This window comes from Coregonus lavaretus (genome assembly GCF_964263955.1).
Source record: "Coregonus lavaretus genome assembly, chromosome: 9".
Classification (NCBI taxonomy): Eukaryota; Metazoa; Chordata; class Actinopteri; order Salmoniformes; family Salmonidae; genus Coregonus; species Coregonus lavaretus.
Window position 1 is genome coordinate 50,798,161 of NC_139996.1, and position 16,385 is coordinate 50,814,545.

At 43.0% G+C, this 16,385-nt stretch overlaps 2 protein-coding genes across 2 annotated transcripts; one reads left to right on the forward strand and one right to left on the reverse strand.

Annotated features, from left to right (window-relative positions):
* Window positions 1-4,895: 4,895 nt before the first annotated feature.
* chrm4b (cholinergic receptor, muscarinic 4b) lies at window positions 4,896-6,179 on the forward strand (the record flags this gene model as incomplete). The annotated part of the gene is made up of 1 exon (XM_084169326.1): window positions 4,896-6,179. The coding sequence occupies one exon, from the start codon at window positions 4,896-4,898 to the stop codon at window positions 6,177-6,179; it is 1,284 nt and encodes a 427-aa protein (XP_084025452.1).
* A 6,675-nt stretch (window positions 6,180-12,854) lies between these two features.
* On the reverse strand, window positions 12,855-14,010 carry mdkb (midkine b; the record flags this gene model as incomplete). Its single annotated transcript, XM_084169327.1, has 4 exons — window positions 12,855-12,892; window positions 13,213-13,377; window positions 13,620-13,787; window positions 13,923-14,010. The coding sequence occupies 4 exons, from the start codon at window positions 14,008-14,010 to the stop codon at window positions 12,855-12,857; spliced, it is 459 nt and encodes a 152-aa protein (XP_084025453.1).
* Window positions 14,011-16,385: the final 2,375 nt, after the last annotated feature.

The window sequence follows — 16,385 nt, forward strand, 5'->3', positions numbered from 1 at the left end:
AAGGAGATTAAAGTGCATCTAACATAGCATTAGTATAAACTAATTTGATACATTGCACTGCATTCAACTGCTAGTGTTTCGTCAAACAAATCATCCCAAACATGCTCAATGGGTGACTGGTGTCTGGTGAGTATGCAGGCCATGGAAGAACGGGGACATTTTCAGCTTCCAGGAATTGTGTACAGGTCCTTGCGACATGTGGCTGTGCATTATCATGCTGAAACATGAAGGGATGGCGGAGGATGAATGGTACAACAATGGGCCTCAGGATCTTGTCACGGAATCTATGTGCATTCAAAAATAAAATGCAGTTAATTGTGTTTGTCTGTAGCTTATGGCTGCCTATACCATAACCCTACTGCCACCATGGGGCACTGTTCACAACGGTGACATCAGCAAACCGTTCACCAACACGACGCCATACATGTCTGCGGTCGTGAGGCTGGTTGGATGTACTGCCAAATTCTCTAAAATGACGTTGGAGGCAGCCTATTTTAGAAAAATTAACATTCAGTTCTCTGGCAACAGCTCTGGTGGCCATTCCTGCAGTCAGCATGCCAATTGCACGCTCCCTCAAAACTTGCGACATCTATGGCATTGTGTTGTGTGACAAAACTGCACATTTTAGAGTGGCCTTTTATTGTCCCCAGCACAAGGTGCACCTGTGTAATGATCATGCTGTTTAATCAGCTTCTTGATATGTCACACCTGTCAGGTGGATGGATTATAGTACGATATTTGTGCATATGGAACATTTCTGGGATTTATTTCAGCTCATGAAACATTTTATTTTACCTTTATTTAACTAGGCAAGTCAGTTAAGAACAAATTCTTATTTACAATGAAGGCCTACACCCGCCAAACCCGGACGACGCTGGGCCAATTGTGCGCAGCCCTATGGGACTCCCAATCACGGCGGTTGTGATACAGCCTGGAATCGAACCAGGGGGTATGTAGTGACGCCTCAAGCACTGAGATGCAGTGCCTTAGACCGCTGCGCCACTCAGGACCAACACTTTACATGTTGCATATATATTTTTGTTCAGTGTAAATTATGAATATCATTATGTTTTACTCTCCATAGTCTTTGTGTTAAGACCCGTGTAGAGTCGTCTCTGATAAGCAGTTTGTGTGAAACATACAGATACAAACCCAGTTTTTTCCACATATACAATTTATTTTGCTTGACAGTGATAACAGCATTGTCCCAGTCATATTTAATATGTTGGCCTTGGGGCCACCGTATTTCACAGTCTCTAGGCTGTTTGTGAGCCTAATTTTGTTTTGATTTGTTTTTAAACCATGTGAGTCAGAGCTCAGTGCAGGTATGGTTTACAATAGTTCCTGCTACTACTTATTATAAATCTACTAAAACTGTTGTTGCTAGTATGTAGTCAAACTGTGACATGCTGTCATACTACTCAATGACAAATTATCAGTCTTATTCCTTACCCAGAGTGGTTGAAAACATGCTTTGGTGATGAAATGTCACTTAAGTTGTAAAATACATTTCACCAAGAAAAATATTATTATTCATGTTCTGAATCGGTCAGTGGGGTCTTGCTCAAACATATTAACATTATATCCAAAAAGACAGATTTTGTAACTTAATACATCCTAAAATAAGCGCGGAGCACTAACAGCGGTGCCGCTTCTGGCAGCGACTTTTGAGGTGGTGTGGTCTTCTGCAGTTGTTTCCACGTGTCGCAAAATTAACATGACACGAGCTGAAAATCAAAAGCGTCGTTGACATTTCAAAGAGATACGCTTGTTTTTCTGAGAAATCTTTGAAAAATAACAGGACTTTCGTGTTAATATGAAAAGCGTATACTAAAATATTAAAATACTACATGTCATGTCTTAAAATCGATACATTTTACCTCAATTGTTTTATGGCCTCCGGATTCGAGAAGAAAGATGACAAGATCAACGTCGATTGCCGTAATTCTAGCACAGCATTCAGCCTAGCTGACACAATGCTATTTTCCATATTTTTTATAAAAACTTTTTTTTCTCTGGCCTCCATTGATTTAGTCGCCCTAATCTTGGCCATCCTACAATGGTAAAAACTCTCATTTTTAAACAGGTTATGATAGCGACATTGATTGGACACCCTACCTATGCTTATCTTCCTATGTTTGGATGGTTGATTTAATATACATTTGATATAGATTTTTGTTAGACGTCAAAAATTTACAGCTGGACTTCTTCAATCAGCTATAGTCGTGGTCAAAAGTTTTGAGAATGACACAGGTATTGGTCTTCACAAAGTGTTCAGTGTTTTTAGATATTTTTGTCAGATGTTACTATGGTATACTGAAGTATAATTACAAGCATTCCATAAGTGTCAAAGGCTTTTGTTGACAATTACATTAAGTTTATGCAAAGAGTCAATATTTGCAGTGTTGACCCTTCTTTTTCAAGACCTCTGCAATCCGTCCTGGCATGCTGTCAATTAACTTCTGGGCCACATCCTGCCTGATGGCAGCCCATTCTTGCATAATCAGTTTGTCAGAATTTGTGGGTTTTTGTTTGTCCACCCGCCTCTTGAGGATTGACCACAAGATCTCAGTGGGATTAAGGTCTGGGGAGTTTCCTGGCCATGGACCCAACATTTCGATGTTTTGTTCCCCGAGCCACTTAGTTATCAGTTTTGCCTTATGGCAAGGTGCTCCATCATGCTGGAAAAGGCATTGGTCATCACCAATCTGTTCTTGGATGGTTGGGAGAAGTTGCTCTCGGAGGATGTGTTGGTACCATTCTTTATTCATGGCTGTGTTCTTAGGCAAAATTGTGAGTGAGCCCACTCCCTTGGCTGAGAAGCAACCCCACACATGAATGGTCTCAGGATGCTTTACTGTTAGCATGACACAGGACTGATGGTAGCGATCACCTTGTCTTCTCTTGACATGCTTTTTTCGAGATGCCTCAAACAATCGGAAAGGGGATTCATCAGAGAAAATGACTTTACCCCAGTCCTCTGGAGTCCAATCCCTGTACCTTTTGCAGAATATCAGTCTGTCCCTGATGTTTTTCCTGGAGAGAAGTGGCTTCCTCACTGCCCTTCTTCACACCAGGCCATCCTCCAAAAGTCTTCGCCTCACTGTGCATGCAGATGCACTCACACCTGCCTGCTGCCATTCCTGAGCAAGCTCTGCACTGGTGGTGCCCCAATCCTGCAGCTGAATCAACTTTAGAAGACGGTCCTGGCGCTTGCTGGACTTTCTTGGTTAATGTTGAGGGTAGATGGCATACAGAGTTGCTGTCACAATACTTAAAAAACATACTTTCCTTATCGTCTTTCCTTCATGACCACTGACCAGTGAAAGGACTCAATAGGTTTTCACTATACTGTTGTTTTCTCACCAGTCCTCAGGTCAGTAATGGTGAAGAAAATGATAGCAGGTACGGTGCAGTATCTTGGGATATAGTCTTGACTACTGTCTCTCCCCCTAAACTGTTATCAATTGTCTCAAATGTTTTAGAGTGTTGATGTGATAAAGATGTTCTGTTCTTTTAAGATCCATTGAGATTACAGTACAAATCCAACAAGGGCTATATCACATATGGGAACACCAAATATCCTATGTAGTGTTGACAATAAAAAAAGGCAAATGAAAATGGGAAACTTCACTCAGGCGTGGGTTATTCAGGGGTTGTGGTACTTGGTTTGGACCATTGTGTTGATTAGTAAATACATCCATGATGTCATACCCATTGAGGTCATTTTACAGTGACTGTGTTGTGTAGCTATCCACTGAAGGTTGTGCTGAAATTCATAAAACAGGCCGCACTTGACGAAACAGAAAACATTTGTACAGTCTCTATACTGTAGTTATTCAATCAATTCAATGTAAAGCCCTGTAAATCAGCAGTTGTCACAAAAAGTGCTTGTACAGTGACCTGGCCTAGAGAAAACAGAAGCAAAGGTAGACAGTGATCAGCAAACACTCCCTGAAAGGAATATAACTAGAGATGAATTCGGCTTCGAGGGTAGGCCCATCCTTATTGCGTCACACATGTCAAGAGATCTGAGGTCTGTGACATCACTAGGGATTGCCAGTGTTTTACTGCAAGGAGACATGAGTGGACCTAATTGAGAACATCAGCCATAGGGCATCTGGTAGACCATACAGACGTTTGTGAAGATGCAGACTGGGACAGTGGGACTACAGGCAGCCCAATTTGTAACTTACGTTTTTGTGATTTTTTGTTAGGACTGGACATTTGCTTTAATCATGCAATATGGATGGCAGAAATTACACTGAAGATTTCAAGAGGCTTCCTTCTAATTTGAGGGGTAAGTTTATCAATGAATTCCTGTCAAATATGGAACCCTCATGAATACAAACAGTATGACGACTTCTAGTGCACAGGTTTATTTTTCCTTCGGCAAGCACACTTCACCTGATCCAGCTTGGAAAGTTACATCATAATTCCCCTTTAGCAATGCATAAAACCTTTCTCCACATTAGCTTTTGATAGGCATAGGTTATAGATGTATGTATTACCATAGACCATATAATAAAAATACACAGCAGTGTATATTACAATGCAATTCCCTTCCTTTCAAGGATAATCTATTCATTATTATTCATCTAGGAATTATGAGCACAAAAGGTGTTGCTTTGTGGAAATTGTGGATGGGCTATTAAAACTGAATAGAGGACATTGTAACCATTTATTATCAGTTAATATATTTGATCAAAAAACTTCAAATGCAACCTTAGGTATTCTATTTTTTGTTTATTTGTTTGTTTTCATCAGGCAACAAAGTGCCTTCATCTGATATGGAATACAACGTCAGCTGGGTCCATCCCTACGGCAACCACTCCTATGGAGAGTATGGGAGACCGGGCTGCCCGTACACCACTACTGAACTGATCCTCATCGTCATGGTGACCAGCTCGCTCAGCTTCATCACCGTCCTGGGCAACGTCCTGGTGATGCTGTCAATCAAAGTCAACCGCCACCTCCAGACGGTCAACAACTACTTCCTGTTCAGCCTGGCGTGTGCTGATCTCATCATCGGCCTGCTCTCCATGAACCTCTACACCCTCTATATCGTCAAGGGCTACTGGCCCCTGGGTGCGGTCATCTGTGACCTGTGGTTGGCCTTGGACTACGTGGTCAGCAACGCATCGGTCATGAACCTCCTGATCATCAGCTTCGACCGCTACTTCTGCGTGACCCGACCATTGACCTACCCGGCCAGGCGGACCACCAGACTGGCTGGGCTGATGATCGCAGCAGCCTGGCTCCTGTCTCTGTTCCTTTGGGCCCCAGCCATCCTCTTCTGGCAGTCCCTCGTCGGTAAACGGATCGTCCCTGACGGGCAGTGCTACATCCAGCTCCTGTCCAGCCCCGCGGTCACACTGGGGATGACGCTCCCCGCGTTCTACCTGCCGGCGGTCATCATGATTGTCCTGTACACGCGGATCTCCTTTGCCAGCCGCAGTCGCCTCACTGCAGAGCTACAGAGTAGGAGAGCGAGGACCTCTAGTGGACGACCGAAACAAGGCAGCCATCTGAAGAGGAGCTGCGTATTGTCCCAGAGAGACACTGAGCCAAAGAGCGACTTGGCCATTTCCATCGAAGCAGAGACGAGTATCTGCGCTACGCAGGGGATTACCAAGGCCCTGAAAGACTCTACAGAGCAGGCCAACAATAGTGTCATCCCCACTTCAGGTGTCCCCCCCTCCCCAGACCACTTACCTAGTGAGATAAACCAAGACTGCAGATGGTCCAACAGTAGGGTCACATTCAACCACACAGGGGATGATAACAGCTCTGCAACCAATGTCTCCCAGCCAAGCTCTATCCTTAATGGCTCCAATACAACTAGTCAGCTCAGAAAAGTGTTTTCCCCATTCCCCAGCTTCAGAAAGACCCAGGCGAAGAGGAAGAGACGGATTGTAGCGAGGGAGAGGAAAGTGACCAAGACTATTTTTGCTATTCTCCTGGCCTTCATTCTCACCTGGACTCCTTACAGCGTCATAGCCATCATTGGCACCTACTGTCACTTCTGCGTTCCAGAGACAGTGTGGACCATGGGCTACTGGCTGTGTTACATCAACAGCACAGTCAACCCAGTGTGCTATGCACTATGTAACGTCACCTTCAGAAAGACCTTCAAGAACCTACTGAGGTGTCAGTACAGAAACACAGGTGTGAAATGAGGATGATGTGAGCTACTCTATTATAAGATGTAATAGAACATTGTATTATTTAAGGAAGATGCATTTGATTGATGGACTACGAAGGTAATTGTCTATGTAAAATAGTATACAAATTCAAAGAAAATATATCAAAGCAGCACATTACAGTTATGACATCCAAAGTCTAAGCTGTACTAAGCTGATCTTTTGTAACAACTATATATTGTTTTTTAAAAGAATGCTGTTCCTCTTTCTGCTAACGATTCTTTATGCCTCCTGCTTATGTTTGTGATGATGTAATATTGCAGCCAAGATATACTGCCATTAAATTTTTTTTTTTTTTTTTTAAATACATGATTTACTGACACTAGATTTTGGAATGCTCACTCAAATCGCTGCAAACGATGCTGTAGGCCTACATCAGATTGAGCAACCTCAGCTGCAATCAGCAAGTATTCATAACCCTTGAATTATTCCACATTTAGTTGTCTTACAGTTTCAATTCAAAGTGGATTAATTTGATTTAGTTTCTTACCCAACCATACCCAATACCCAAAATGACAAAGTGAAAAGATGTTTGTAGACATTTATGCTAACTTTTTGAAAATGAAATACAGAAATATCTAATTTACATACAGTACCAGTCAAAAGTTTGGACACACCTACTCATTCCAGGGTTTTTCTTTATTTTTACTCTTTTCTACATTGTAGAATAATAGTGAAGACATCAAAACTATGAAATAACACATGGATTCATATAGTAACCCAGAAAGTGTTAAACAAATCAAAATATATTTGAGATTCTTCAAAGTAGCCACCATTTGCCTTGATGACAGCTTTGCACACTCTTGGCATTCTCTCAACCAACTTCATGAGGTAGTCACCTGGAATGCATTTCAATTAAGTCCATCATTACTTTAAGACATGAAGGTCAGTCAATCCGGAAAATTTCAAGAACTTGACATTTTCTTCAAGTGCAGTCGCAAAAACCATCAAGCGCTATGATGAAACTGGCTCTCATGAGGACCGCCACAGGAAAGGAAGACCCAGAGTTACCTCTGCTGCAGAGGATAAGTCATTAGAGTTAACTGCACCTCAGAAAGAAACCACTACCAAAGGACACCAATAATAAGAAGAGACTTGCTTGGGCCAACAAACACGAGCAATGGACATTAGACCGGTGGAAATTTGTCCTTTGGTCTGATGAGTCCAAATTGGAGATTTTTGATTCCAACCGCCGTTTCTTTGTGAGACACAGAGTAGGTGAACGGATGATCTCCGCATGTGTGGTTCCCACCGTGAAGCATGGAGGAGGAGGTGTGATGGTGTGGGGGTGCTTTGCTGGTGACACTGTCAGTGATTTATTTAGAATTCAAGGCACGCTTAACCAGCATGGCTACCACAGCATTCTGCAGCGATACGCCATCCCATCTGGTTTGCGCTTAGTGGGACTATCATTTGTTTTTCAACAGGACAATGACCCAACACACTTCCAGGCTGTGTAAGGGCTATTTGACCAAGAAGGAGAGTGATTGAGTGCTGCATCAGATGACCTGGCCTCCACAATCCCCCGACCTCAATCCAATTGAGATGGTTTGGGATGAGTTGGACCGCAGAGTGAAGGAAAAGCAGCCAACAAGTGCTCAGCATATGTGGGAACTCCTTCAAGACTGTTGGAAAAGCATTCCAGGTGAAGCTGGTTGAGAGAATGCCAAGAGTGCGCAAAGCTGTCATCAAGGCAAAGGGTGGCTACTGTGAAGAATCTTTAACACGTTTTTGGTTACTGTATGAATCCATGTGTTATTTCATAGTTTTGATGTCTTCACTATTATTCTACAATGTAGAAAATAGTAAAAATAAAGAAAAACCCTTGAATGAGTAGGTGTGTCCAAACTTTTGACTGGTACTCTATGTAAATTAGATATTTCTGTATTTCATTTTCATAAATTTGCCAAAATGTCTACAAACATGTTTTCACTTTGTCATTATGGGGTTTTGTGTGTAGATGGGTGAGAAAATAAATCTATTGAATCCATTTTGAATTCAGGCTGTAACACAACAAAATGTGGAATAAGTCAAGGGGTATGAATACTTTCTGAAGGCACTGTAGATGGGTCTTGTTGAGAAGCAAAATGGGCTACATGTAGGCTGTTATTGAGTAGCTAAGTTCTCGTTCAATTATTCGTTTCGATATCTCACGTGGGATTCACCAGAATCTCAGAAGCTCGAAGAATCAATCACACAGGTCTGTTGGAGACAGACAGATCAAGTGGCGAATGAGGTGAGCCCCTCCTCCTCCTTATAAGGAGCCACACGCCCTCTGGTCATTCTCACCTCTCTTCCTCACAAAGAGTACTAGTCTCTAAGCTCAGCACGACTTTATCCCTCTGTCTTCCTGTTCAACTGTTCGCAGGTGTGCCACGAGGTTACGCTCGTGTTTCAGCTCTCGTCTTCTGTGTTGGGTGACTTTACTGAAAGGAACGTTTTTGCTTCGGGTAAGAATTAGCTTTTCCGCTTTTTCTACCCTTTGTCTCTTGTGGTAGCTAGCGTCACATGGCTAGCTACTGAGTATTGGCTAGCTTAGCTGCAAGGCTTAGCTAACCTGGCTAGCTCGCCGCAGGGCTAGCTATCCTACCAACTAGCTATCCTACCGAATAGCATTCCTACCTGGAAGGGTAGAATTACTAGCTCGCGCTCTCGTTTATCTCAACCCACTACCGTACCACATTGACTAGACCAACCTTCCTAGCTTTAATGCTTATCGATCGAGAGCCCTGCTTTTGTTTGTCACAAGACTAACAAGCGCTACCTTCTTTTGGCTAACATTGTGCTAACTAGCTAGGCTACTAGCCCACGAGGCGAACGCTAGCTACGTTCACATTGTTAAAGGATTAGCATTCTCCGGCTAGCACTCTGCTAACTACCTAGGCTATTAGCCCACGTGGCAAATGCTAGTTAGGTTTCACTTTGTTCTCGGATTAGCTGTTTTTTGGAGCCATGGAGCCTGCTCGGCCCAAGGGGTACCAGGCAAGGACACGCACCGCCTGTGTGTCATCTGCCTGGGCCTCGAACACGCGCAAGCCATGCGGGGAGACTACCTCACAGGCCCAGCCCTCATGGGCCGACATTTTGGATGGCTACCCTGAGGACCTTCACCCACTCTTTCAGGGACAGGGGAGGGGGACCTTTTCATCGTAAGAGGATGAGGAAGCGCAAGTCCTTACCTCTAGGTTCTCTAACGCACTTAGCGGGGCATCGATGGCAGAAGACAGATATTTACTCATCACTGTCTGCAAAAGGGAAGCGGCCAGACTCCGTATTGAGTGGCTCAAACCCGTAGGGGGTGGCATCACAGAGAGGGACTGGTACGACGGGAGGAAACACCCCTCTGGCACCATCCCAGGCAAGCAACTCCTCCCAGCCATCCCAGCTTGCGTGGCGGAAGCCAAACTTGACTCTGAGGGTTGATACGTTGAGACTACCTGGCTTCGGAGAGAATGTTATCCCACTCTTCAATGGCTGTGCGAAGTTGCTGGATATTGGCGGGAACTGGAACACGCTGTCGTACACGTCGATCCAGAGCATCTCAAATATGCTCAATGGGTGACATATCTGGTAGGTATGCAGGCCATGGAATAACTTGGACATTTTCAGCCTCCAGGAATTGTGTACAGATCCTTGCAACATGGGGCTGTGCATTATCATGCTGAAACATGCGGTGATGGCGGCATGTTTCAGCATGATAATGCACAGCCCCATGTTGCAAGGATCTCTGTGACGGTTTCTGACAGTTTGTGCAGAAATTCTTCCATTGTGCAAACCTACAGTTTCATCAGCTGTCTCAGACGATCCCGCAGGTGAAGAAGCCGGATGTGGAGGTCCTTGGCTGCCGTGAATACACGTGGTCTGCGGTTGTGAGGCAGGTTGGACGTATTGCCAAATTCTCTAAAACAACATATGGTAGAGAAATTAACATTCAATTCTCTGGCAACAGCTCTGGTGGACATTCCTGCAGTCAGAATGCCAATTGCACGCTCCCTCAAAACTTGCGACATCTGTGGCATTGTGTTCTGTGACAAAACTGCACATTTTAGAGTGGCCTTTTATCGTTCCCAGCACAAGGTGCACCTGTGTAATGATCATGCTGTTTAATCAGATGCCACATCTGTCAGGTGGATGGATTATCTTGGCTTAGGACAAATGCTCACTAACAGGGACGTAAACAAATTTGTGCCAAAAATGTGAGAAAAATAAGCTTTTTGTGTGTGTGGACAATTTCTGGGATCTTTTATTTCAGCTCATGAAACATGGGACCAACACTTTACATGTAACATGTATATTTCTGTTCAGTATACTTTAGCTTATGTTTAGTTTTACAGACTTATTTTGCCTTTTTTCTGAGATTACTTCAAGGGATACAGAAGGGTAGTGGCAAACAGCACTATCATCATCCTCTATCATTATAGAGGATCTAAGTAATAGTGATTTACAAAAAGATAACCCTTAACTTTTGAAAATAAATTCCAGAAAGTTTAAAGAAGAGTAGACATGCCTAAAATCATTATCAGCTGTGGAATGGATAAGTCTATCCTTGAGATTGAGAGAGTAATTGGGTTGATACCAAGGAATGGCGCTACTGTTCAGGACCTCTTGTGTCCCTTCGTTCAGAACCTGGCAAACAGGAAAAATCTGAAAGACTGTAAAAAAGAACAACATGAGAACCCCACAATTGAATCATTTAAAGATGAGCCACCTGCAGCGAATGGACGGAAGAGAAAACGTGTGGACGAATCAGAGGATGAGGTGTCAGCACCAGGTCCAGAGAAGAAAGGGATGGGGGGAAAAGAAACAAGGGTAATTGTTACAGGTTTCAGTTTCGAAGTTGGTTAGTCACCTCATTAGTCAGTATGTGTTTCACCTGTGCTGGCCCAGAGCGTGATCTTGTTAGTGAGGATGTGTTTCACTTGTGCTGGTCCAGCTGGTATTTAGGACCTGTTGGCCCAGTGCATCATTTGGAAAGGAGCTTGGCAATAAAGGAATACAAGGGAAGGTAGTCAAAAAATCTGATCTGAGATTTTAAAAACACACAGGAAAAACATGCTCTTTTCTGCATTACATGGATCTGGCTGAAGTCACCGTATATGGAAAGCAGAACTATAAGAAATTCTAAGAGGGAAGCTGTTACATGTTACACAGACTCATCAATGAAGAGGATACAGTGAAGGTGACAAGCAATTGCATAATTTCTGAACCAAAACCATTCAAAGTTCCTCAGAACTTAGGCAAATGCTCATTGAACGTTCAGTATGCTCCATCACTGAAGCCTTGGCCTCTGATGCCGGCACCGAGATAAGCGTTGAGGGAACTGTGAAAGAGATGCCCCCTGTGGAGAAAGGGAAGGTGCAAAAGGAGAGTCAGTCGGTTGAACAGTGCATCCTGACCTTGCAGGACGAGACAGGTTCCATTTAGGTCTGTCGCGCGCCGCTGCAGAGCATCGGTTGGAGAAAAAGTCAGGGTGACCAATTTCCACTACAAGAACTACGACAGTATTTCCATCAACTCAACTGGAATAACCAGGGTTTATACGATCAAGGCTGCTCCTTTGGAAACTGAAGCTGTCCATAATATCAATCCAAAAGTACACTAAAATGAAGGTGATCCTAGTGACAGATGTGGATGGAGGTATGAAAATATTCATTGTGGCATCGAAACTCTTTTCAAAGACCTATGAAATCAAACACGATGGCGACTTTAAGATGTCTTCAAGCGATGTTACGTACAAGGGAATATAATAATAAATAAATAAAATGTGAAAGTCAAATCTGAATGATGAGAGGTTGTGTGGCTGGAAAGCTTCACACGCAGCCCAAATCCAGCCAATGGATTGAAAAGTCACACACTAGAATCCTAAAATGTATTCCCCTTTGACCTGAACTTTTTCATATGTAATAATAATAATACTTAAAATATGTAACAGATAACTCTTTAGGAATGTGGGAAAGGGCTACTAATTATCTATAATGTGATGTAATGTGCGGAGCTGAAGTGGTGTACTACAAAACAAGATGGCATGAAGCCTTAATTTGATCAAGAAAATACTTCAGCCATTTCTCTCTGGTTTCTACTATGTGACTGTGCATGGTAAACATTTGTATTTCACCAGTGGTATTACTGTAATTGATAATGGAGTAAGGGGGTTATATCACTGCCCTGGAACTGTAATACTCAAGGCATGTAATTTCACAGCTCATGACATTGCTTTGCTTTTTTGTTTTATCAACTTTTAAAGGCCCAATGCAGACGTTTTTATATCATTATCATTTCTGGGTAGCATTAAGTAGCTTACTGTAATAGTTTTCCCTTAAAACGGTCAAAAAGAAGGGGAAAAAAATAATTTTTAGCAAAAAAACATTTCTCAAGCAAGAATTTTGCTAGGACTGTCTAGGAGTGGTCTGAGTGAGGGACCTAATTGGAGGGGCCTAATGGGAGGGATATGTAACCTGATTAGAAGGTCCTGTGATTAGAAGGTCCTGTGTAGATTGTATTTTCAACCAGTAACTATCAGAAATAACGTACTATGGGCCCTGGTCAAAAGTAGTGCACTATATAGGGAATAGGGTGCAATTTGGGAGTGTTTAGTGGAGGAAGGAGACGATTGTGCTGCTGAAGTAAGCCAGATGTCACACCTGCTGTGTCTCAGTCAGCTTCTCTCTTTAGTTCTCCCTCTCTCTTCCCTGGAAAAAAAGGGAGAAAAAGAGGGGTTTGGATTCAATAAGGGGTATTCTGGTATTCTCAGGCAAAGGGGAAATTACATTTCGAAATGGCAGCAATGAAATTCCTTTGTCGCAGCTTATGAATTGCTTTCTTTTCTCCTGTGATGGGTTTGTGTTTCATGTTGTTTTGGAGAACCTGCTTTTCCAGTTTAGTAACAAATTCATACCTACTAATAAGTATGCTAAACATCTTTATTCTACATAATAATAATACATCCCCTTAAAAAACCAGTTTTTCCCGCTGGGTTTGTCCTATGGTGGTCTATTGAGATCCGACCCACCTTTTCCTCCCTTCCCCTTGGGCTTGGAGGAGCAGGGCTTGGTCACCTTGATGGTGGCCTCGCAGTCTAACTTGAACAGGCTTTTCTTCAGGGTTCCTGACCGGCTCTTGGTGCTGGTGGTCGTGTCACACTCGCCCCAGTTGGTGAACCTGTACTTGCAGTCAGCTAGAAAGAAATACCACAGATTATATAAAAAAATATATAATAAAAATGTTTAAAAAAGTTATCCTAATTCCGTTATGATTAGGGCCCAGAGTTTTTCCTGACCACGATGAGACCTGATCACAAAAAAACTATGGGCCTAGTTACTGTATGATGACTGTACAGAATGCAGATACATGTAGTGTATTCAGTATATGCACATGTATACCAGGACCACAGTCCATTTCCCACATTTGCACTCTTACCGCCAAAGGCCTTCTTCCAGTTGCAAGCGATATTGCACTTGTGTTTGGTGGTGTGCTCGCCACAGGTGGCCTCACGGAACCCATCTCCACAGTCACCAGCGTTGGGAACACATTTGGCAAAGAACTTCTCAGTGCACTCTGCTTCGCCCCCCTCTTTGGCTTTCTGACCTGTGGCCACCCAAACATGGCAGACATTTGTCGAAACAAAACATAACATAGGTAAACAACATAGGCTCCTTCAAAGGGACATATTTAGTTAAATCTGAGATACTGTACACAATGTAGTTTTATCACATTTCTCACCTTTTTTGTCACCATGTTTGTGTCCTGCCTCTACTGTGACCATCAAGACCACAAGCAGCACAAGTGTCATTGAGAACAGTCCTCGCATTCTGTGGAGAGAAAATGAAATATCATTATCAACATTTGACTGGAAAGTATATCAGCCACTGGGATAAAAGAGGTGATCAAAAACTGTTATGGTTCCATCCATGCAGGGGTTTCAATTGGGTATTGCAGTCGCCATATCCTAGTTCAACACCAGTAATGTAAAATAGGCTACTAAAATCATTCCAATCCCGATTTAAAAGGCAGTTTAGCGGTATTGGCAGGCTGGCTTTAGAACCATGCGGACGGCTCAGAGCCTACGGCCAGGCTGTTTATCGATAGTAGAGAGCATGTTTTAGGATGCCTCGGAGCGGGCGGTAACAGCTGGACTTTTCTTTCAAAATAGTGTAGAGGTGGAAGATGGCTGTAGATGGCTAGGTAACTGCTGTTTCAATTGACATGAAACTAAACTAGAGTTTCTAGTCCCGGTGCTGAGCTAGTGCGTAGCTGTTAATATCTGTATGACGTGTTTGTAGAATGTTAAGTCCCCTATCGACTGAAGTGAATGGAGCTATAGCAGTCAAGGTGATAATTGCTAGAGTCAATTAAGTTTGTTTTTGCTGTTCTCCAAACTCCAAATTGCAATTTATAGTTTTTTAATTGTGTAGAAATGCAGCAAATGAGCTTGCAGCAAATTAATTGTCACTTTGCCCTACCCTAGGTTTAGTTAAAATGACGCCACTGCATCTATGTCCTAATTTCTTGATGCTTTTGGGAATTTGATTTGAGCAGAAGCTTCGGACCTTTAGCTGTCGGGAAAGGAACTCGGATCCGCAGCCACTCCGTTCATTTTACTTGGCCACCCCGTTTTAACAGCGTTTCTGTGAGCCATCATAATGTACTGGCTTATGTTGTACAATATTGAATGTGCTTAAGTTACATCTTAAATCTGTCAAACATCTGCAATGTGCCATTTATCCTACTGTGATTACATAATGTTACAGCAACATTAATCATATGTACTCTTTTCAAGCCAGAGTATGAACTTAAAAAAAATAAATAATAGACAGAGACCCCTAGGCTCTAGCTTGTGATTGGATGGCTTGGGTGGTTGCTTGTGACTGATCATGTCTAAGCAGGTCTAACCAGGTATTCATCAGTGGAGGCTGCTGAGGGGAGGACGGCTCATAATAATGGAACGAAGCGAATGTAATGGCATCAAATGCATGGAAACCATGTGTTTGATGATGTATTTGATACTATTCCGCTCCAGCCATTACCACAAGCCCGTGCTCCCCAATTAAGGTGCCACCAACGTCCTGTATTATTCCTGTCCTACTAGACTGTCCTTCCTTCCAAGAACAATACATCTGTTTCTGCGTACCTTCGCAGCATCGCTTTTAATCAGATCATTAAATCAAGAACAATGCCTAGTGACACATTCCACACCTTTCCTGAAAGTTGGCTGCAGTCCTTTGTACTGTTCCAAAACAGCAGCAAGTCATGGAAGTAGGGTTGCATTCATTGTCTTGCTATGAGTTAGTGTACTTATTATCATATACTGTGATACTCTGCAATTCACAAACTGTCCTTCGTCTAAGTCGGTGGTTTAGTTTTAGCCTATGGACATATTAGCCTACTAATATCTCATCAGTTTTTTAAATGTTTACATTTTTACATGGAAAACCACACAACTACACATATACACCACATACTGACATTTTCCTGTTGACAGTTTTGCTTGATGAAAGTAGGCTAATGGAGTATTACTTTGCTCTTATCCAATCATAATATTTTGCCTCACTGAATCAACTGAATGCCTTCTGCCATTACTGGATGAGTGCTCAATCAACAAGAACAGCAGTATATCCCCTTACTATGTGGGCCACGGGCATCCCCCCTTGAATACATTAAATGTGTCAACACATATCTCTCCCTTTCTCTCTCTCCCTCATCCCTCTATCATTGGGCTGAAAAATTAGACTCCTTTGAGAGTTCAGTTTCAAGAGAAAGGCCTCCATTAAATGAGTCCGTTCTTTCACACGTCATCCGGCCGTGCAAATCCCGCTCGTCTCTAAATGTGGAGGGCTTCTCCAGTCTGGGGCTTTTGTGTGAACAGAACATGCTCTCAGCAGGCTCCCTCTCTGTGCTCCAGCCATGCGGAGGGGGAGGCCAAGCGCTCGCTGAAAGGCTTTTAGAGTCCCCTCAAAGGTATATTGATTAATTGAGCCAAAACAAAGCGCCTTCTTGCCTGTTTCCATTTCTCTCAAAAGCCCTAACACAGATTCCATGCCATGTCTTAGGAGCAAGACCTCTCCGTGGTCGAGCTGAATGTCAACCTATTTGCATAAGAAGACAATCAAGTCTTAAGATGAGGAAAAGAAGCGTGATGCTCCCTTTGCGATTACAGTACATTTTCAGAACTTCCTCATGAAGGAG